At 37.1% G+C, this 22,214-nt stretch overlaps 9 protein-coding genes across 9 annotated transcripts; 4 read left to right on the top strand and 5 right to left on the bottom strand.

Annotated features, from left to right (window-relative positions):
- Positions 1 to 167: 167 nt before the first annotated feature.
- On the bottom strand, positions 168 to 2,981 carry BDF20DRAFT_891462 (uncharacterized protein). Its single transcript, XM_053082254.1, has 5 exons — positions 2,378 to 2,981; positions 1,822 to 2,302; positions 1,469 to 1,739; positions 740 to 1,401; positions 168 to 662 (listed from the first exon to the last, which is right to left on the bottom strand). Exons 1-5 carry the CDS (start codon positions 2,730 to 2,732, stop codon positions 422 to 424), a joined length of 2,010 nt encoding a protein of 669 aa, XP_052933143.1. The 5' UTR covers positions 2,733 to 2,981; the 3' UTR covers positions 168 to 421.
- Positions 2,982 to 4,494: 1,513 nt separating this feature from the next.
- Positions 4,495 to 5,137, bottom strand: BDF20DRAFT_891458 (uncharacterized protein). The gene is made up of 3 exons (XM_053082253.1): positions 4,979 to 5,137; positions 4,625 to 4,869; positions 4,495 to 4,517 (listed from the first exon to the last, which is right to left on the bottom strand). Exons 1-2 carry the CDS (start codon positions 5,031 to 5,033, stop codon positions 4,754 to 4,756), a joined length of 171 nt encoding a protein of 56 aa, XP_052933142.1. The 5' UTR covers positions 5,034 to 5,137; the 3' UTR covers positions 4,495 to 4,517; positions 4,625 to 4,753.
- Positions 5,138 to 6,634: 1,497 nt separating this feature from the next.
- On the bottom strand, positions 6,635 to 8,751 carry BDF20DRAFT_891457 (uncharacterized protein). Its single transcript, XM_053082252.1, has 2 exons — positions 8,053 to 8,751; positions 6,635 to 7,994 (listed from the first exon to the last, which is right to left on the bottom strand). The coding sequence occupies exons 1-2, from the start codon at positions 8,732 to 8,734 to the stop codon at positions 6,754 to 6,756; spliced, it is 1,923 nt and encodes a 640-aa protein (XP_052933141.1). The 5' UTR covers positions 8,735 to 8,751; the 3' UTR covers positions 6,635 to 6,753.
- An 800-nt stretch (positions 8,752 to 9,551) lies between these two features.
- BDF20DRAFT_891453 (uncharacterized protein) lies at positions 9,552 to 10,088 on the bottom strand. The gene is made up of 2 exons (XM_053082251.1): positions 9,771 to 10,088; positions 9,552 to 9,712 (listed from the first exon to the last, which is right to left on the bottom strand). The coding sequence occupies exons 1-2, from the start codon at positions 10,041 to 10,043 to the stop codon at positions 9,590 to 9,592; spliced, it is 396 nt and encodes a 131-aa protein (XP_052933140.1). The 5' UTR covers positions 10,044 to 10,088; the 3' UTR covers positions 9,552 to 9,589.
- An 850-nt stretch (positions 10,089 to 10,938) lies between these two features.
- BDF20DRAFT_916263 (uncharacterized protein) lies at positions 10,939 to 11,725 on the top strand (the record flags this gene model as incomplete). Its single annotated transcript, XM_053084427.1, has 3 exons — positions 10,939 to 11,085; positions 11,144 to 11,291; positions 11,436 to 11,725. The coding sequence occupies 3 exons, from the start codon at positions 10,939 to 10,941 to the stop codon at positions 11,723 to 11,725; spliced, it is 585 nt and encodes a 194-aa protein (XP_052933139.1).
- BDF20DRAFT_126404 (gamma-tubulin complex component protein) lies at positions 11,717 to 14,380 on the top strand. Its single transcript, XM_053074738.1, has 3 exons — positions 11,717 to 11,852; positions 11,923 to 14,097; positions 14,168 to 14,380. Exons 2-3 carry the CDS (start codon positions 12,031 to 12,033, stop codon positions 14,306 to 14,308), a joined length of 2,208 nt encoding a protein of 735 aa, XP_052933138.1. The 5' UTR covers positions 11,717 to 11,852; positions 11,923 to 12,030; the 3' UTR covers positions 14,309 to 14,380.
- Positions 14,272 to 16,323, top strand: BDF20DRAFT_891450 (uncharacterized protein). Its single transcript, XM_053082250.1, has 3 exons — positions 14,272 to 14,294; positions 14,360 to 14,481; positions 14,572 to 16,323. The coding sequence occupies exons 2-3, from the start codon at positions 14,460 to 14,462 to the stop codon at positions 15,828 to 15,830; spliced, it is 1,281 nt and encodes a 426-aa protein (XP_052933137.1). The 5' UTR covers positions 14,272 to 14,294; positions 14,360 to 14,459; the 3' UTR covers positions 15,831 to 16,323.
- Positions 15,933 to 16,855, bottom strand: BDF20DRAFT_126420 (PDCD5-related protein). The gene is made up of 6 exons (XM_053074739.1): positions 16,731 to 16,855; positions 16,591 to 16,658; positions 16,501 to 16,528; positions 16,396 to 16,432; positions 16,154 to 16,323; positions 15,933 to 16,083 (listed from the first exon to the last, which is right to left on the bottom strand). Exons 2-6 carry the CDS (start codon positions 16,632 to 16,634, stop codon positions 16,036 to 16,038), a joined length of 327 nt encoding a protein of 108 aa, XP_052933136.1. The 5' UTR covers positions 16,635 to 16,658; positions 16,731 to 16,855; the 3' UTR covers positions 15,933 to 16,035.
- Positions 16,824 to 22,067, top strand: BDF20DRAFT_891425 (Gryzun, putative trafficking through golgi-domain-containing protein). Its single transcript, XM_053082249.1, has 14 exons — positions 16,824 to 17,380; positions 17,449 to 17,744; positions 17,811 to 17,875; positions 17,980 to 18,097; positions 18,184 to 18,411; positions 18,485 to 19,883; positions 19,973 to 20,093; positions 20,167 to 20,221; positions 20,291 to 20,603; positions 20,672 to 20,908; positions 20,984 to 21,047; positions 21,116 to 21,233; positions 21,300 to 21,388; positions 21,455 to 22,067. The coding sequence occupies exons 1-14, from the start codon at positions 17,006 to 17,008 to the stop codon at positions 21,892 to 21,894; spliced, it is 3,918 nt and encodes a 1,305-aa protein (XP_052933135.1). The 5' UTR covers positions 16,824 to 17,005; the 3' UTR covers positions 21,895 to 22,067.
- The last annotated feature ends 147 nt before the right edge of the window (positions 22,068 to 22,214 follow it).

Here is a 22,214-nt window from a genome sequence, read left to right as displayed (position 1 = left end):
ATTTCTAAATACACTGCTTAACAGCCAAATAACCAAAGGTGTGCTTTAAAAGGCTGTAGAACAATACCTTTTCTAATGATAATATTCCAAAACATCGGTAGAGTATATAAGCAGCAAAATGTTGTTATTTCCCATTTGCCATCTATTAGCAGAAGTCTGTAATATGCATTCAAGCTAATGTTTTATTGATACATATCAAGAGTCTTTACCGAGAACTATTTAGTTTAAATCAAAAGGTTTTTTACGTAAAGAACGCTCACATTCAGCTATAAACGTCATTAAAGCGTATAATGCTAAAGCACGAGGCAAAATAATGTTCTTATATAAAAGCAAATAAATATTGATGAAACAAGAAAAGAATATGAAAGAACTGACGTCTAAATCAGCAAACTTGTAATATTGCAATAAAAACTACCCGGTTCTAACCGGATATCATCCTCTCGACCTTTTCCCTGAGCTCTTCAGTCGCAGAATTCCAACGAAGATTTAAGGATTCCTGTATATAATTCAAAGCTTCCTCGTACTGGTGTTCTTCTATAAGTATTTCTGCCATAGTCCGTAACATAATATGGTGCTTTGGCTGGAGCCTGATGGCTTCTAATAACATGGCTTTAGCTTTTGTATAATCTCCCATTGCCATTTGGGTAGTCGCCACACCGAACCTAAAGTAGGTAAGGTTAATGGCAAAGTTTTGTTATCTCTGATCTATATCGTCAAAAAAAATCTAACGCTTAATTACCATGATATAGAAGAGCGTTTGTTTAGTCTCAAACTATTCGCAAAGTTTCGAAGAGCATTCAAATTATCGCCTAAAAGTAAGTATTCATGTCCGAGAAGATAGTAGCCATAATTATCCGTAGGTTTTACACTAACTGCTTTTTTAAACCACTCTAATGCTTCCTTTTCGGTATCCTTTGAACATTTTGACCAATTACCAGCAACAATGTTCGATTCATACTGATGACAAGGGTTATCTTTGATACAGTAGGCCACAATATCCAATTCTTTGTCCTGCTGCAGGTACCACAAGCAAGTAGAATACACAGGTGCATAGTCGAAAAACCAAGGTGCTACTGCAAAAGCGTGCTTGAAGAAAAGTTTGGCATTTTTGAAGTCAGTGCTGTCATGAAGCGCCTTTCCAATAATGCTTAAAATCCGTGGTGAGCCATATTGATTATCATCTAACTGTTGCAACTCAAGTGCGGCCCTACGAGGATGGTAAAAAGACTGATAAAGATAGCCATTGGCTATGATACGGAGTAGCTTAATAACTTGATTCATACTTTCGACCATCAGCTTTGACATTCCGTCGTCATTCTTGTTGTTAGAAACATCAGATGATGAAGAACCAATATTGGGCATGATAGGCGTAAAATACGACTGAATATCTTCAGCGGTAACCTGGCAGGAGTTCGTTTGAGAAACTGATGTTTTCTTCATTCGTACAAACTCATATTAGAATACTCACTTCAGTAGGGTTGGCTTTTGAGCGCTTCACATTTTCTGATCTTGTAACCCTTGGTGGGACTAGCTCAGCTATTGTACGCTTTCGAGGAATTTTTGTGCTGGATTCCGCATTGACCTTGCTTAATGCAGCATTAAGCTTTTGAGTATCTGTTTGCTCCGTTGGTTTCTTATACAGACCATGCTTATTCTCAAAAGCTCGCTTCTTTTCTGCTTGTTCCACATCATCGATAATACTGGCTAATGACTTTGTTTTTAGATCTTCAATGTCATATCTATTTACAATGAATTAACTACCTACATTTTTGAAGAAAGGAGGGGGACGAGTAAAATTGAAAGTTTCAACAATTCTCTTACCTTTCTATGTCATGTACAAAAAGGCTTTCCTTATCTTCGTACATATTGCTTATAGCACCAGCAAACTGGCGCAGGTCATTTAAGGTAATGGGGCTATATTCCTTTTGTACCTTGAGTATTTCAATTTTGTTGTTCTGCGTTTCTAAAGGCTCAACGTTGACATTAAAAGTAAGATTGTCAGCAAATGCTGAAAAGGATGGCATCATAGGTGTGTTTGCTGAAGTTGAAAGGTCTGTCGTGTCAAGATCGAAATCTACAAAAATATCTTTTGGCAGCTTCGCCTTTTCGAAATTTGGGATATCGGGTGCAATATCGCATAACTTAGTATAGGCCGTTAATTTGAAAGGATTTAACTTGAGGCAGCTCCAATAAGATGTAGCAGCGCCTCGTATATGATCGAGTTTTGCATACAGGTCACCTAATAGATTGTACATGCTTGCTTTGCTTGGTATATGTTGCCTAACTGAAATGCTTGATAATTCTATGCATTCAGTTAATCAAAAATATTAGGATTCTCAGGTTTTAATTCTATAATTCTCAAGAAGAATCGATTTACCATCTCTCCAGTGAATCTTATCAGTTGGCTCATCAAGTGAAAGAGCTGCCTTTAAAGCTTTTACTCCATCTTTCCAGTACTGGTGTTGCTTTGCGGACGAACGCACTAACAATCCCAGCTCTAGACAGCTCTTTGCGAAAAGATTTAGATTTGGAACAGAAGTAGAGCAGTTCAAAAGGGTATATACTGCCGAATAATCTTTAAGTTGGTAAAGGCATTTTGCATAAACGAATCGGTAATAATCGTTGTCATTGTTCAATGCGAAGAGACGCTCAGCTAAAATGAGCGCATTGTTATGATCGCCATCATCCAGATCGCGATAGATGAGCGACGTCAAGATATAAGAGACAGGCATTATCCTGTTTGTTAAGCAACGCTCTCGACTCAAAAGAGCTTACGAAGAAATGATTTACCGAGAGATTTAAAGGATTAGAGAGGGAAAGAAAGACAATCTATGGTTTTATCGCTTTGTATTTGGACAATGTTGGTATTTTTCTGGACGTGTTGAGTTGAGATTTTTTTTTGGATGAAAAAAGATTTGAAATTTAGAAAGATTGAATGCACGGTTCAATGATGTTCGACACTTTCTGTTTAGTGGTAAATTTCTGAATCCCTTAGAAAAGAAAAGCCTTTATCCGAATTGGCGATGCATTTATAAAAGAAAAGCTTTTCTTGCTTCTGCAGAAGGCTTGAGATTCATATTGGTTACTGTTTTTAGGAGACGAAATTCTGAAAAATGTTTTTAAAGCTTGACATCACGTTGCCATAACATCCACAACCTTGGCAACGAGAGTGCTATTTAACCAGTAACAACTTTTCATTACACAAATGAAATGCTATATTTACAAGATAATTAGGTAGATTAATGAGTCAAATTCAGTCTTTTTTCTTATCATTGAGGTTTCAAATTCATTAATGTGTACGAGCAAAAGATTACCATATCTTTGTCTTTATTTACGCTGCCGGAGAAGAATACCGTTGAGATTTGTATATTGCTTCAATGATTGATTTCTCAATCTTATGATTCTCAGAAAGCCATCTGAACAGGTTGACTATAAACTTTGCATAAGACTTCAACTAAGCAATGATTACTAGCACGTATAACGCGTGTATAATCCTCTGTAAGCCTTACCTTCTGTTTCTTTAAGCTCTTTTCCGCTTCCACACACTTTCCAAAATATTGTGCAACTCTCCTTTGAGTCCCCCCCCCAAAAAAAAAGAAAGAAAAGCCATAAGCAAACGATAGACTTTGCTTTCTTATCAGCCACATAATGATTCGTGGGAGTCAACAGTTTTCGATATGCAACTGCAGACTTATCTTCCAATACGATTCTTATGGAGGCAGCCACCAGTTTGAAAATGTAGAGCAGCACGGAAAGATCGAATATGGCTTGTCGATAAGACATCATTGAACTATGTTCTGTTGATGTTTTGGAACAGTACGAAATTCCGATCTCAACAAACATAAAGAGCTGAAGATAAGATCTTTAACATAGCGTGAAAAAGCTTTCAGAAGATTGGACGAAGAAAAACAATTATTGAACGTGCCTATTGATAAATTTGAAAGAGTCAAGAAGAAACCTTTATCGGCAATATCAGTTCAATAAACATTCTGTTTTTTAATCCAGTAAGCCAATCCAAATCTAGACTATGTTGGTTGTCTAATGCTTAATTATTCTTCTTCTGTCTGTCTTAAGGTAAATAGATTTCGCCCCAAATCACTCTCTCTGCAACTCTTATAGCGACAGAACTTTCATTAAATATTCTAATGTAATCACTATTTTCAGCTTTGAGATTAGTTTCAGTTAAAAAGTACCCTTTCAGAAATTCCTCTGAGCTATTTCATCAACTCTTGGAAGCTTCATACACCTTATTCGGATGTTGATTATACACTTTCTGAAAAGAACTTACTCACTTAGTGATATGTAATTTTTCGAATGTGCACTAACTGAACTCATTTTGTACACATGAAAATCAATAACTGCATTAGCTTTAAATACTTCAAAAGTAAGGTTATAATTACAAGATTTATTTATGAAGAAGTCCAGGAGCAGATCATATCTTTTCCCTCAATTTTGAGGAGCCCCAACCGTTCATCTTCAATTGTTTGAAAAATTGTGTGTTGTTCTTGAAGGTCAACCTGTATTAATCAAATATGATTTAGTATAAGTAACTTATGAAACTATACAAAGCCCGTACGTTGTAAGTAATTTGAACGATCTATAAGCCATAATAAAAAAGGCTTACATATAGCAACGCAAAAAGATCATCTACCTAATGAGCTGCTTTCTTTCTTTGAAAAGCAGCGACAATACAGCTGAACAGATTCAACAGCTTTCCACGTTTTCTCGTTTTTCAACGAATACCTCACTAAAGTTATGGATTTCGTATAATGTGTATTGAATACACGTGTTCTTTCTCCATCGTATTCCTTGATGCATTGGGATATTTACACATTATCCCTTGATTGCATCTGTTCCATTTTTTATATTCTTGATCGAATAGTCAACAGTATGGTCAAAGTTAGTGGTTAAACTTAACCTGCAAAGTGAAAATTCATAAAAAATTATTCTTATATTACTACACCAATATAAACTATACCCTGATGACTCAATGCCAATGACTGTGATGTCATTCTCGCTGCTTCCGATGCCATCAAGCAGTGTAAAAGTATCAAGCTTGTGATATTTGAGGTTTGTTTTATTTTATACTAAAAATGAGAGAGTGGAGCGTTCATAGCGAACTGAACGTTTGTATTTGACAACAAAAGAAGGATAGAGAAGAGAAATAAAAAAAAAAGAAGTTAAATACTCGTACCTGAAATCCTCGACCAGTAAGAATGTAGCATTATGGGTACATATGTCTTTCAAGTTGACGTGTACAGGTGTGCTATAATTCTATCAACATAATGACGTGTCTAATATTTGAATGTGGGTCTAATTCCTGTTTATATATTACAGAATATATGAGAATACCACAACAGTAACATATATTGTTATAAATCGATGACAATCACAGTTATTTTTCGATAAGTATAATTTGTAATCAGGACTCGCTCGTATATTTCTCTGTTAGAAAAATAAAGTTCGTAACCATCGAATCAGCCATAGCTATTAGCCAAAGCCTTAATCAAAATATCAAATATTAAGCATCTCAAAACATTTGACGAAGAGTAGTGACGCCACAACATATAACTCACGTAAGCATTTTATTAAAAGCGAAGGTGACTCTCGCATAAGGTTTTCATAATGTTACTCCATAAAGTTACTTTCGGTTTAACCACTATTGATTATAATATTGCCACTGGGTTTGGGAGAAAGGTTGGCCTAAATGCTAATGTACACAAAAATACTGTCGAAAAGGATGGTTTTTTTTTTATATTTAGATAGAGAAGGCAAAAGTATGAAGAATTTCTAGTGGTGATATCTGTACTCATCACAAATCAGTCTTTAAAGCTTTAACTTGTGTGTCTTGAAGTGACAAATAATATCAACAGTCTTTAACATTTTTGATGAGGAGGAGGCTAACGAAAAATGTCAGTTCAATAATTGAATATTGCCGATAAATGCAGTGGAATAGAAAGACTTGACGGGATATTGTACTCAATTATGTTATCAAAAAGATAAAAAGTGTTAGAGAAGGACTGCGAGTCTGGACAAATGAAGAAATATATACTTTTTAATTTTTTTTTAATTTGATTAATCAGGCCAATTAAACGACAATAGTAGTAAAACTAGTATATGAAGGAGAGGCTGAACTGCGCAGTATGAATCAAGTGTACGCTACGTTATCGTACTACAAATGTAGCAATGCTTGTATAAATTACCGTAACAGCATCAGCTTATAACCGAACGCGTAAAGCCCGGATTTACAACAGTTTGCAACGATGGGTTTTCAAGCTTTGCTAGAAGGCGTTCTGAAGTAATCAATTGAAGAGAGAAAAACTGACTTCAGATCAATTTCTAGCTTTGACATATGTTTGAACTTGTCATGTTCTTTTGATGGACTATTGATTTTTGATTCAATCGGATCTGGGCAACCTTTATATTCTTGCCTTCTTGACTGTTTTGTCAAAATTAAGGCTCTTTTACAGAACTGTTTACCTCTAGAAGATGTTTGTGAAAATAATATTAAGGGTCTGACATTTTGTTTGTTTGGGTCTTGCTTTCAAAAAAGAAGTAAAAGTATTCAAAAGGGTAGAAGCCCAGATTCCAGTCTAAACATTGTAGCTTCGAGGTCTTTTCTTAATATCAGTTAGTAAGCTCCGACTTTTATTGAAAAGGTTCAATTTTATGCACGTATATTTTGTATACGATTGGGTGAACGTACATAAAGGGTATGCTTAAAATAATCGGTATCGACGGAAATGCATCGCTTTAATTGAACGTTATGCGCCCAATTAACTTCCTTTCTAACTCCAAATTTTCCAATTCTAGTCTTCTAATTTTTGCTCGTTTCTCCCTTTCATACTCATCTGCGTCCACTTCCATTTTTCTGATTTTCAAATTTCTTTCTCTTTCGTACTCTTGTGGTTTTAGAATCGCCTCACGCTGTAGTTGCAATTCACGTTCTCTCAAGCATAATTGTCGTTCTTGTAACATTAATTCTCGCTCAAGAATATCTAGTTCTTTAATTTTTTTCTCAAGTGATCCTTCATCATTGATAACAATACATTGCTTTTCTTGTACTGCTGGGTTAATGACCTCACTAGTGCTAATATTATGGCTACTAACAGCGCGTTGAGGCAGTCGGTCATCTTTTCCATTATCACTCCTTTTTTGTATTGTGCTGAGGGTGGCATTTGGCCTTTCGGTAATGATATTCTTAGAGATTGTTTGTTCTGGGTTGTTGGTAGCATTATTGACGTGAGAGTTGTGCCTTTCAACGTTGTCCGTAATAGCTTCCTGACCAGTGCTGATAGTCTGCTTATTTCCATTAGAAGCGCAATTATTACTGCTATTATTGATAGTCCCTTGATCAGCTTTGACGGCTCCGCTACTGCTGTTTATGAAAGAGTTTTTAACGTTAGTATTGACTGTCTTTTGATTTGTATTACTAGTGCCATGGTCATCATCTGAAATACTACTATCGAGCTTAAAATTGATACCGCTGCTTTTATTGGTATTATCCATACTCTTATTTTCATTGCGACTATTTAGAATTGGGGCTGTTATTCTAGTTGTGGTTGTTGCTAATGCACGCATTGAAGGTATCGCTATAGGTCGAATAGTTTGTAAACCTCGTTTCAAAGGAATTTGTACAACCGGTCTTGAATGTTTGCTATAACTTTTCTCAGCAGCTGCCCTTATGGCTTTGTAGTGATCATTTTTTTTGGTGGTATTACACGCTTGCAATCTGCTAACACCATACATTGGTTGTTTAGCAATGCTATGGGGGCTTGATTTCGTATTGATGTCTACGTGTTTTGTTGCAACAGCAGCATTATTATCCTTATGGGCAATGGTTTTTGGATCCTTTTTTTTGGCGGTAGTCATGGTTTGCTTTTGTTGACTTCTAGTAGTAGCCATTATAGCGCGGGAAAATTTTAGATCGCGTTTGATATCTCCAGTTACTTTAAACAAATACCAAAAATCAGGGCATTCGTTGGCCACCAACTCTTTATTATGATGTTAGTAATTATACAAAGACATTCCTTGTTGTATATGTGTACCTACTCTTAAATCGGCTCCAGGCTTCTTCGGAGCTACCATATTTCTTTTGTAGAACTTGAATTGTGTTACTCCCAAGAGTATCACTCGGATTGGTGATGTACATTCTGAGTGCTGCCTGGTATCTTCTAATTAGGTACTGTGCAGAATGTGAAGTTATAGCTGCTAATGTTCGATATTTGATACCGTTTTGATGAAAATAACCCAGGACCATTTTGTATATATCTTTTTTACCCATACGAATATGAGGATGTTTTTCAAGATATATCAGCAAATATTTATCATTATCTTTTTTAAAAAAATCCATAAGTCGGTCATGGGAAGATCGAGAATCTTTTCCAGCAATATCAGTGAACCAACAGACTGCTCGTCGACGTAATATGGTATTAGTTTCGTCAAGACGCCGTGCTTCGCTTGCCAAAACTGTGCTTTCTCTTTTGTTGTTGGTACTGCTGATATTTGAGTTGTTTAAAATAGCTACTTTAGCAGTAGTTATGGCTGTGGTTGTGCTGATACTCTGGACACTGTTGGTTTTATTGTTAAAAACATTTTTCGTTGTAGCGCTATTAACATTAATGTCATCTTCTTCATCAGAGCTATCCATATCATACGGAATAACTGTGGGTTTGAGTGGCATTTTTTTATCACCAAAAGATGTACTATTGATAATTAGGTTCTTATTCTCCATATTTTATTCGAAAAGGAAGAGGAAAGCATGAAAAAAATAAAATTCAATTAAGAATTTTACTTGAATTTTGCGCTGAATAAATACTCAAATTCCGCGTTCCCCAGCCATTCATCTGAATCTATTCAAAAGGGAGAAGTTCATTCATTGAATATAGCTTTTGTTCTTTAGGAAAATGCACACCGGCAGAAAAATCTACAACCCAAGCCTCGCGGCAATAGTCTTTATACATAGCTGCAATATGGGAAACGGCATCAAATGCTCTTTGTAAAACATTTTATATGAGCCCAATAATTTGTTATTACTTGGACATTAAAGGAATGTATGTTTATATACTAAGGTCATTACCTAACCAAATATAATGCCGTATCTGTATTTGTAATCTTTGAATTCAAATAATGGAAACGAATTAAACCACAGGCACTAACGCGTTATATCCCGCTATTTGCTCAAATAAGATAGCTTCTATACCTTGAAAGACATTATATTCTACCAGTACAAGATACTAGTGAGTCGAATATTGTTCATGCTCACATTGTATTTTGTATTGCATCGAGAAGTTGTATCCCAAACAAGATACTTGGTCTGGGTATCATCCTATGGTCTATGGCTGCATACTGCAAGCCTATATACATACCATGTTTAAGTATGGTAGTAATTCCAAGCAGTAGTTACTAAAAATCTCCAGGGTGTATGGTGAGTAGCTCCATTAGATGAAATCATTTAAACGCGTAAGAATTTTTAAGCTGCCGGCTCCGAAAAGAACCTGCAGCACTATTTTGCTATGGCGATTTTGTGAAGGTGTTTCGGGACGACCAATGTTCTTCCATATGGAATCTGCAATAGGAAGCATATTCTTTACTGCAATAATGTATCGTCGTCATATAAGACCACAGGTTTTACAGGCCTTGGCACCATAGGCACTAGAGCCGTCAGCGATTCGTACTTCTTCCATATCCATACCATTACAATTGTTGCAGACTTACGAAAATAATGTTACTTCTAAAGAAAAGGCTTAATTTGGCAATTTAGGACCCACCTTTGAGGTTCTGAACTCGTTGATATCGACCACTGCAGTAAGAAAGCAGCGTTGTCTTCTAAGGAGAGCACGGTATAGTTTTCCCATAACGCCGGATGAATATCCCTTGAATCGGATATTGCCTTTGGTGCGCATTACCGTCACCGAAAACGATGAGAGGGAGTACAGAGAATCTTGCGGTAGTCTGACGTCTTCGGTGAGGTAACAACTACATACTCGAGTACGTACAACCAGGTTGAGAACACATGCTACCACGGTCTTTCTATATTGCATCTAATATAGGTTTATTACAACATATAACAATACATAGGCTTAAATGTAATACCCTGTCTTTGAAACCTTCATGCTGCTGTTGCAAGATACGTATAAGTGGTAGTTTTCCAGCATATACTTCGTACTTATTATCGTAGGATATCTGCGAAAGCTCTGCCTTCGTTGCGCTATGCTGTGCGCAAGCAAATGAAGCCTTTGTAGCATGAACAGCCAGACCACAGCATATGAGAGCCTTTGTTGATGATGCTTCCTTTCTGGCTTGTTAGTCTTATTTCTTGCCCTTCCTCGTGGCTACCTTCGTCTCAAGATCATCCTTAGCCGCTGCTTTTCTATTGATTGCTGTAAAACGGATGTGGTAATGTATCTGTTACCGATACCAAAAAAAAAAACAAAGGGCAGGATGTCTTAAAGCTATCATAGAGATGGCATTTGTTACTTTGCAGGTGCCTACAAATGTGTTTGTTATTAAAATAAGTACTCTCTCCACAAAGGCTAGTGATTTTGCAAGACATGACTTTCCTCACTTTTTTTTTTTTCTATTTTTGTTGGAAGTATAACTTAGCTTCTTAAGAAGACATTATTATACGAACTTTTGGCAGAGGTAAACAACAATAGTGTTGAAAGGTTTCTTTGGAGAAAACTGAATTAAAAGCGATAAGATTATAGATTAAGAGAGGTTCTGAACAGTCAATAAGAATGTCGAAATATGAGTCATTTACGTAGAAGACAACTGGTTGCTAATTGTCATGGCAGTTAAGAAAAATGCAGTTAATTCCAGACTCACACGAAGACTATTTGAAAGTAAAGATAGCCAGTTCTAAACCGGATGCAAATTCGTACAACAAGCTTGTTCCTGTATCAATAGAATAGTATGTCATCATTCAGAAGTGCATGAATGAGTAGGGAGTTTCCTGACAATGTGTGGTCTCAAACATTTAAAGAATTGACAATCGTAGCAAAACAGATAGAAACGGATACCATGACAAATTTGATACATGTAGGGTCTACCACACCTCACTTAATGAATATGTCATCAACAAAAGTAAGCCTCTTTTCATCTACCTTTTTCACCAGTTGTTGATCCCATAAGTGAGCGTTAGACTAAAGTTAAAATTAACACCAAAGGCGCTCCATTAGACAGCAATAATGCTCTGATACCACATGTCGTAGAAGCCTTCAAAACGGTTACTCGTGAAGACTGTAAGATTGGACCAGGCATACTAAAGAGAAAGATGCGTGCAGAAGGAGGTAGGCCTAAGATAGTTTACGGAAAGTGTTCGAATTTTAAAATCGAGTAGTCAGGAAAGCAATCACTTGACTTGTTTGAATTTAATTAATAAAAGAATTCAATTTTTAAATGAAAACGTCTAATCAAAACCAAAAATACTATAGGATACTCATCTGGCTTCTTGAAGGCCGCCAAACCTATTGCCTTGACTATCCCTCGTCGTTATTTACAAAGTCCCACGCTATCTCCTGTCTTCATATGCACCACCACCTGCGACTCCTTCCATTTGTCTGCGATCCAATCTCACACGTTCTCAACCATCTTCCTACCCATCCGCTCAGAACTCCTTCTCAAGCACAAGCTTGGGATTTTCAATGGCCAGTACTTTGTCATATCTTATTTCAATCCGACTATTTACACCACTCTCAAGTGTCGCCTTCACCTCCTCTATTAGGACATTTATTGCTCGACTGGTTGCCCTCTTCTCCCGCTCCTCACACTAGGCCATAGTCCTTATAACTCTTGAGCCGAAGGGGTTTCAAGATACTACTTAGCCTTTGGAGCTGCCCCGGGCAATTTAGGTAAGTTCCATATCTCGTGTTCACTGTGCTTAGAAATTGGAAAATTCAAATTTCTGTTATAAAATTGTAGCATACTCATCGGAGAGAAAAAGTAGGAGGGCTGTTTTTCTTTATTCATTGCCTTTCTTTGCAAAAATAGTGCATACATTTACACTCATTCTAAATAAAAAGAAAAAATATGCTTCATGAGCTATTATTTGTTCTGTTAGGCTATCCAGGAGATGTGTTCAAACCTTCTCCTGCTTCAATCTCTTCCGAAACTGCAACGACTTTTGCCATTCCATCTGAATTTCCCTTACTTCATCCTACGGAACGTGCATCTTTAAATAGATTAGGGCAATTAGGCTGGAATTTTTACAAAATCAGTGAAGCGATCAGCCAGATACGCGAAGCTTCGTCAAAACACCACTCGAAATCTCGAACATCGACATTGTCAGATATCAGTTATGGGTCGTATATTCAGGCTTTCACAACATCACTTGAAAACGTGCTAAATCAGTATAGAACTGCTGTTTTAGAGTTGGAAAAAGAGATATTGGATGATACACTTGGTGCTGGTTCTAATATCGTACCCTTAACATTATTAACAGCGAATTTAAGTCGCTGGGAAATGACATTGCCCTTTCTCTGGAAACAATTAATACAGCCTATTATATTGTCCACTAAAGAAACAGCAGGAGACGGTAATATACCAAATTACTACGGCTGTCGAATATTTGATTTGATTCTCTACCATCTGAAGACTACCGGTGTCTATGAAATAAGACATATTTTACAAACAATATTAGAAGATTTAGACGCTGTTCTACGCAGACAATTAACTACTTGGATGGTGTACGGTCAATTAATAGATCCTCATAATGAATTTTTCATAAGCAGCGATTACAAAGTCAACAAAGAATTGTTACCGCAACATATACCCTATTCGGTAGCAGAGTCGATATTATTTGTTGGAAAGGCTATTGCAATAGTAAACCATCAAAGCCAGCAACAGCAGCTTAACTCTAACAATAGTAAGCAACAAAGAAGATGGGAGGAAACAATACCCGAAGCTCTGCAAGAAAAACATTTACGCCTCCTATCAGCATTAATATCATGTCATTCTCAGCAATCCTCTTCCTCGATATCGCATTCCTCCCACACTCTTCAATATGTTGTTAGCCAAATAAAAAAATCTACAGCAGATTGGCTATTCTCTACAGTATTAATTGGTAAATATGGCTTAGATCACTATGTTTCTTCTTTTCGCAATATCTTTTTGCTGGAAGATGGTGATTTAGCGAGCAATTTTATTGAAGCCTGCTGTATTTGGAAAAAACGAAATATCGTACTCAGTGATAATGACAGCAACATCATCAATAACAATAGCAATGCAACTACAGCAAAATTTAGACAACAAGAATTGAATTTTATATTGAAAAAAGCAGCTGCTTCAGCAATTTCATCTACATCTACGTTAGACGCTACTGACGTTATATCATCTTCTCTGCTATCACGTTATCAAATTATAATCGACACCGATCAGCAGCTGCCATTTTCAGATTTGTTATTGCCCAGTATACCCGTTCATTTAACTTTTCACCTAAGTTGGCCTCTTGATTTATTCCTTACAAAACGTGATATACGTGTCTATTCTCATTTATGGGCATTTTTGATAAGTGTAAAGAGCACTCAATTGACTTTAAATCAACTATATCAATATTTATTGCGCGATAACAGTACAACTTCAGATAATCAAGCGGAGGATGGATATAATGAACGCATCGTTTGGCGATTAAGATCATTCATGTTATTTTGGATCAATACATTTTGGAATCATATCCAATCCAATGTGATCTCTAAACATTATAATGATCTTATTGATGATTTATCTACAGCATCTTTATCTTCTTCATCTGCATCATGGAATAACAATGAAGAAAATCAGGCATCCCCAGCATCCAACTTTGACTTTGAACAATTGCAAGCGTCTCATGAAGCATTTTTGCGTCACATATTGCGTGGCTGCCTACTTACTTCGAAGGAATGCGTGCAAATTATGTATAATATTCTACATGTTTGCTTAAAATTTGCTGACTATATGATGGAGATTTATAAAGGTGGAGAATGGAGAAATAGGACGAAACGACGAAAGACTATGGGAAAGAAGAAAAAAACAGCAGCAGAAATTGTAAACGAATGGACAAGGCGACATGGAGATGCAGAGCCAGTAACATGGGTAGAGAATGTTCTGAAAATGGAAGAGGTAGGTTCAAAAGATTGAATATTTCAAAGTATTGCGACTTACATTCCATTCACCATGCACTATCCTTTAGACATTAATCGACTTGACTGAGAAATTCTTTTCACTAGCTTCTTCGCAACCTTCAGAAGTTAAGATAAGTGGTCAATTAGACGGTTTGTTGTTACAACTGGATTATAATAAGTGGTTCTCAAAAGCGCCTATGATGTATTAAGTTTTAATTGCATATACACATTCTGCATAAAGCAAACAAATATTCATTTACAGATACCCAAATGTATTTTTGATTACCCGCTGGTTTTTGGGTTTTTTTTTTTCAGTTTCTGCTGTTGGAGCATCTTCGTAATTTTCCCTTTCCCTATAAAATGACCGACACGAACGAAAAAGCTAATACCAGTTCCAATGGTGAAACCTCTGATGTTAACGAAAATACCAGTCTCTCTGAAGCCGAGAAATTTCTGGAATCACTCAACTTACCTGCTACCGCAATAGAACAAACCGCTGCTGATGCTACTTCGGATGGCGACACTGCTGGTAAAGAAATGAAAGCTGCCGATCCCAATGATATCATGTCTTTCCTCGACGAAATTTCAAAGTACCCTACTGGAGAAGAAGAAACATCAGCAACCATCAGTAAGGAGAGAAATAATAAAGATGAGACACATAAATCCGAAATATCTGCAATAGCGCCTCAGCAGCAGCAGCAGCAAAACAATACCAACGGCAGCGGTGGTGGCTGGCGATCTTGGGGAAGTAGTATCTGGAGCCAAGCAAGTGCTGCTGTGAAACAAACCACAGACCAATTGAATCGGTCAGTTGCAAGTTCAGAATTATTGGAAAGTCGTGTTAAACAAATACAAAACTTGGTCAACAAGGAGAATATCGAAAAATTAGGAACTGGCATAAAACAACTCACAGTAACTCTACTAGAGACTGTGGCGCCACCCATTGCCGAGCACGAAATTGTGGAAGTATGGTTAAGCTATGATATGGTCGGTTATACTGGATTAGAAGCCTTGGTGTACCGTTCGTTTGCCCGAGTAATGGAACACACAGAGTCAGGGCAGGTCGTTGTACATAATCCCAATATTGATGAACACAATGTTAAGCAAGATGATACGAGCTATCGTGAATTAAACATGTGTGATAGTATGTTGGATGGTATTAAATTAGCTAAAGCAAATATAGACCACCTGATCAGTAAGCACTTCAAAATGCCTTCGACTAATGATGCTCAATCATCTAGCATCGCCGACGCCGACGCCACTTCTACTACATATACTCCACAATCAGGCGCTGTACCAGTAATTCACTGTCCTGTTTTTATGGCCATTCAGCCTGTAAAATTATCACTTTTCTGCACCAGCTCGACACAAGAAGGAGAAGAAAGGAACCAACATACCAATGATGACCAGTTTGTATTCGTAATATTGATCAAAGATCCTACACATCAATTAGACTTCAAAACGTATTCTCAATCTATGCCTATGTCCTGGCTTGATATACCTTATGAGGAAAATGAATGGGTTGAAGATAAAATGGTGGAGATTTTGCGTATGGCAGTAACGACAATTGCTCAAGACTATGTGTATTTGCGTATGTCAGGTAATGGCACGCCTTCCGCTACAACTATGAACAATGTATCTTCATCGACACCGGAACCACTCAGTCGGAAAGAGACAGTAGACGTGAAAAAAGACAGCAGAGAAATAGAGGAAGATATACAAGATATCTAATATAAACCTATAATTGGCTTATTACATCTGTTGGAACCTCCATTTCCTTTCTTAATTACTTCAAATTCTGTAATTATATACTACAATTTCATTATTCCACTTAAAAGAGCTGCATGGATCAGTCTCCTTTATTTCAGCTTTTTGATAAACTTCTGCATTTTTTGTACCAACAGATCATATCTGTATTTTCTATCCAATGCTTCCTTTACAAATCAAACTCGTCGTCGGAATCGTCATAGTGTCTACGATTATACTATTTATAGAGAACAAGAGAATATTCAATACAGGCACAGCCTGGAAAGATTGGATAAAGAAATACATACCACAATACGTGTTTGCGTAGAAGTTGTTTCCTGTTGATTGATTTGCCCCAAAAGATCAATCAATTGCTGCTCAGTTACCTTGCCTCTCAATTGATTGGTTTGAGCCATACGAATTAACAAATCTTCAACAGCACGAGCTTTATCAGCTTTAACCATTTGAATGCGCCCCACTACTCATGTTCGGATAAAACAATCACTGAGTCAGCAATAACATAAATATATAGAGAATTAAGTGTACTTACATCTCTCACGAGCATTAGTGTCTAAAATTTGATATAACTGATGAACAAATACGCGTTAACTTTCTTCAATACTTTCCTAACACTGTATCTATTCAATAGAGTTACCATGTTATGGCGCATTTCTTCCATTTGCCTACAAATCATTTACAACATTAAACTCTGGTGTAACTTTAAGAATACTGTATGTATGCTTACTGTTTCTTCTCAGCATCTTCTTGAGATCCACCTGTTCTTCCCATTCCGGCTCCACCGAATCCAACGCCCTGCTTTCTCCAAGTTAGATTAAGAGACAGAATCTACATAAATTATTCCGCTAATTGTTCGGTCATACCGACGGTGTTGCCCCTCCTCTTTGTGCTTGTAATTCTGCTAAACGTCTAGCTCTAATGGCCTGAAGTTCGTCGTCTTCCATCGTCAAATCCAATAGTGGCAAAGAGAATACGGAATAACTTTGATAATTGCCATATTTTTTTATTTTTTTATCTAGGCATTTTTGAATTTTCGGTCTCAGTTACCACTTTCGTAACTCAGAACTCTTTTACATATTATTCTCTTCTGTCTTCTTATTACTCGAAGCTTAATCGGTCATTGAGTAGGATCGTGAAATCGCATGTACACATATCCTCACGAGTATTTACTTCACCCGGTACCTGTTATGGCCATCTATGGCCTTTCTGCTGTAACAACGGACGACAGCTTATACAGCAACAAAAATTCCGCTGGAAAAGAAGGTACAGTAGAATTAACGCCAGCAATAACAGATGACCACAACATTAACACAATCAACGAAGCATTGACGAAGAGTCATATCGAGAATAATGCTTCTACTGCTTCTACTGCTGCATCAAACACTCGTTTAGCACTTATTGAAACTTTAACAGACGTAATGATGAGTAACACGGAATCTACAACATATGAGGCTACAAGATTCAGTACAGGGAATAGCCAAGCACCACCACTTTTCCGAGTCATTACAGTTTCGAAGGTTATTATAGGAACGATATGTTATATCTGGTAGGAGTATAGTGTTAAAGTCATTTTTTTTCCTTATAGGATTATGTCCTTCCTCAAAAACCACAACCTGCAGCACCTGGTTTACTACCACCTAATTCCAACTTATCACCGCTTACACAGACATCCCCACTCTACCCAGACGGTATCATGACAACACTGTGGATCAAAAAGCATTTGTATTTACCCTCAGTCATTGTGGGTTTTTATGAGTTATGGGATTGGGACTCAACGGCTCGTCCGACACGTGAAATAGGTCCTTTATCATCACAAGTGTTAATTGATCCAACAGAACGTCAACATGACGATAGTTTAGCTAATGAAATCAACAGCAGACGGTAAAGAGCTGACAAAGATCAAAGAACGAAAAACGGGCTACCTAACCATCATAATTTAATCCTCAGTAAATATTTCCAAGAGAAGGGTATCAAATTTGCAGCTGTCATTATATTAAAGCAGCGATACTATGGTAAATCTTGCATAAACTTTATTCAAGGACATACACTTAATGTACCAGAATAGCAGAGGAGAGAGCACGAATTCTGATTAATTGATAAAAAAAAAAAAAAATAGATCAGTCAGTAGAGGAAAGATTAGCAGCTATAAGAAAACAGTCTGGTTTAGATACGAAAACTTCATTTTTCACAGTAGCACCTGGATCCACAGCTGAAATACAAGAATTTGTTAACGGGTAAAATCAGAAACAATGAGGTCCATAAAAATGAACATGTAGAGGTTATATTGATATTGAGGCTTTTTATATCGTGGTATGTAAAGGCTTTACCGAGTATTATATGAGCCTGCTATGCAATTTTATAGCAATTGTTTAAAAAAAGTACGAAAGAAGAAATCAAAATTACCGTCACCAGCTTCAATGCCGAAACCTGCACCTGATTTATCTTCTACAGAACCACAGCCATTATCAGTTATGGGTTGGATGTTGCGATATGAATATAAAGCGGCTTTTTTCCATGAAATCAAGCAAGAAATAGAGGGCGCATTAAAGTAAGTTTTGAGAAGCAGTAGGTATAAAAGACCGAGTAGTATAGAATAAGATTTAATGAAGAATTGTGTATAGGTCCTTCGAGGCAGCTTACGGAATTTTATCAGAAATGCTTTTACCTACAGCCTCCGTCACAACAATGGGAAACGTAAACCTTGTTATTCATAGCAACCGATGGGAAGAAGCACGTATTTTAATCGATTGTATTAATCTCAAAATTTGCCGTTTTCATCTTTATCTGAATGATTCAGCTGCGGCATTAGCCCAGCTAAATGGACACTTGCATATGTTCCAATCTTATGCACCTAGCTGGGGAATGGCAGAGCAAACATTCGAATATTGGGCATGGTTATCGACGCAATATCGTATATTTGCGGATATAATTGATACAGCTGTTCAAGCTGGCTATAAAATTCCTGTGCCTACAGCATATCTTGTCGGTAGCTCAGATCAATCTGGTAGCCCTTTGATGGCGGCTTCTTCTACTTCTTCGGGTCAAATCACAAGCACTAGTGGCTGCAATCCGGGCACCGTCCTTCAACATCCAGGGTTTTACTATCACTTGGCTGCTATGTGCTGCGCCGAACGTAGAAGAAAATTTTTGGAGATAGAAAAGCTGAATTCAGCGGGCTTATTATTCAGTAACGATAATATGAAGGTCGATGCAGCAATATTACAGAAGGAAAGGACAGTTGACCACTCTACACTTACTGTTGAACTGTTAACAAAAAGCTGCGAGCAATTTAAACGTTATCGTAATGGCCGTATGACCCTCTATTTAGCAGCTGAGATTGCCGGCACATATTATGAAACGGGGAGATATGAAATGGCTCTGAAATTCTTTGAGCGAATTGGTAAAACCTATCGTAAAGAAAAATGGCACATGGTCTCAACGTCCATATTACGATGGTCACTACGTTGTGCTAAAGAATTAGAGTATTGGGAGAAAGCAGTGGAGTGCTTAGTGGAATTAATGTGTGATGACTTGCCCATGGTCGAAACCAAACGACAGGATATACAGAAAGAACTTACGACTTTGATATTCAGTGATTCAGCATCGCCATCTCCGAAAGCTGAAGAAAGAACCGTACTCCACCTTGATATGGATCAAATTAATCCCTTCATTAGTTGTAAAGTACAGATGAAAAAGAAAGTGAGTTTTGTTGGGTCACCAGTACAATATCAAGTTGTTCTGCAAGCCAACAAGACATCACCATGCACACCTTTCCGTTTCCAAGCGATGAAGATTGTTTTTAATGATCCACAATATAACATCATTTTAAAGGATTGTAATGCGGAAGATGACATGCAGCTCACTGAATTGATTGATATTACAGAAAGCTTGACGAAAACGACGGGAGACAATACAGAATATACTGATTGGTTTACAGCAGAGGCAGATTTAAGAGTGGCGAAAAACCAAATAAAGGCTTTCCAAGGAACAATTATTCCTCAGCATTTCGGTGAATTAAAGGTATTGAATGGTTCATTCGTGTCTATGAAAGGGCTAAGGATGAATAAGGCTGACGTTTAAAGACTTGTGTTTCCTCCTATGTTTGCTAGATCCTTAGTGTATCGCTTGAAATCATTACAACTAGATGGTGTATAGAATTAAACTACTCGCTAGATAAACCTTCTGACATGCATAACGGGATAAGAAGAAAATGGTTGGAGAATGTCCCCGGTAAATATTAGCAGCTCATTGATATATCTTGGGAATAAGTGGTATTAAGTATATGAGATGAATTGCTTTCTAGGTAAAGAACCAGTTTTTAGCTTTTTAGATGGTCGAGGATATTTGCTCTCTACCAAGTAAGTCTTGCTTTTTATACATAGTTATAACAGATGAGGTTGTTTTTACGCGTCTCCCTTAAATCTTAGTGTTATGCAAAAGCCACCAAATATTGATATCAAATTTGAATATGTTGCACCAGCTTTACTAAACGAGCTTTTCAAAGTGGAAATCTTGATAACCAGCTCCGAAGAGGAAACAATAGATGTCATTTTAGGAGCAGAGATTAAAAATGTCGAAAGTACGGTACCGAACGATTACATTATAATTGAACCCGAACAACACGAGCAAAATTCAACGGCGGAAGTAAGTCTTGGTCACATTAAGTCAAGACAAACACTTAGAAAAGCAGTATATATTCATTGTGCTGCAGATCCCGGTACCAGGACCATTAGCTTTACGGTAAGTGTTCTCTTTATGCATCAAACGATAAACTGACTGATGTCGGTTTTGTTTTTTGCGTATTCTAGGTCAAATACTCGATTGTGAGTCAGCCATCTGCACAAATTATATGCAAAACAGAAACGATCCGTATTCCATTTATTGCTGCTTTCGATGTCAATTTTGAACTGTTGGGTCAAACTGAGTCATCTAAAGAGGCTTTCCCTGAACTAGAGAAATCCGAACTATGGTTGCTATCTTCTTCCGTACATTGTTTGTCAACGTGTGAGTTAGAGATCGAAAGTTTGCAATACGAACAAGCCGAGGTATTTGTTTGTGTTACATTTTTAGCTTAAGATTGGGTTTTAACGAAGTGTACATTTATTCTGATCACTACTTAGAATTACTCCGAATCTTGTTTGTCGTTGTCGCTCTTGTCCAAGATAGACAATCTTTCATGTAAAAGTAAGTCTAATCTAATAAAATCATAATGACCGAAGTATAGGTAGAAAATTAATACTCAAACTCTCTAGCTTGGAGGACTGGACATATGTTCAGGACTAATTATCTGTTTAGACTGACAACATCTGATATTTTTGATAAGCCAGCCGGTACAGTCCCTGCTGGGAACATGGTTATTAATTGGAAGAGGTAATTGAACAGTAGTAGGCTTTAAGCCACAATTATAATATTCTCATATCTTAACATGTTTTGCAGAGCTGAGAATGAAGGAGGTCAATACTACAAGACCGTGATCTGTTTACCAAATATACAGATGCAACAACCAAAGCTTACTGTACTCGCAGGTAAGATTGGTTTTCCTTCTTTGTTCTTCTCAAGCAAAACTTTTTCTGACTCGGAACTTTGCCTAGATATACCATCTGAACTATTTTTAGGCGAGCCCTTCACATTGACATACACCGTATACAACCCCACTGAATCACTCGCTGATTATACCGCCTCCATTGAAATCAGTGATGCTTTTGTGTTTTCCGGTTACAAGCAGTTCAGGGGTCGCGTTTTACCCTTTTCAAAGAAATTGTATCAATATACCTGTTATCCACTAGTGGCGGGGCAAGTTAGACTGCCTCGTCTCAAGTTAATTGGATTACAACGACAGCTTGGTGAAAGGGAAATTCCTATTGAGTTGGTTGGCGCAGGAAGCACTTTAATAGCCATGAACAATGAATTACAAGTAACAAAACATGTAGTGCTAACAGGCAATATTAATACCGACTCTTCATCACTAACGCCAGTGGCTTCTTCGCCACAGCCAATGATTGTTTTTGTAAATGCGAAAAGAAGCATGTAATAATATTAAACATTTTTTCTCTCTTGTTATACATGTAAAATGTAATTCATTGTACATTGGTCGTTATCAAGAAGTTCGGGGCTTTTTCGTAAAAATTGACTCAGGAAAGAAATGTGTCTTCCATTTCAAATTTTACACACCACTGATGTATTGATAAAAGAGTAGTATATTACGATGGTAGTATTTTAAATAAGGCTTGTATTCAATTTTTCACTACGTATTATGACGTTTTTGTTTTTTTGACAGGCATGTATTGCATACTGCTTGATTGAGGAACTCTTTTCGACTGCTTTTCCTTCTTCTTGTACTTGATTTCTCCG

Source organism: Mycotypha africana (assembly GCF_025528875.1).
Source record: "Mycotypha africana strain NRRL 2978 chromosome Unknown BDF20scaffold_10, whole genome shotgun sequence".
Lineage (NCBI taxonomy): Eukaryota > Fungi > Mucoromycota > Mucoromycetes > Mucorales > Mycotyphaceae > Mycotypha > Mycotypha africana.
The sequence above is the reverse complement of the archived record's forward strand: the minus strand, read 5'-3'. Positions and strand labels throughout refer to the sequence as shown.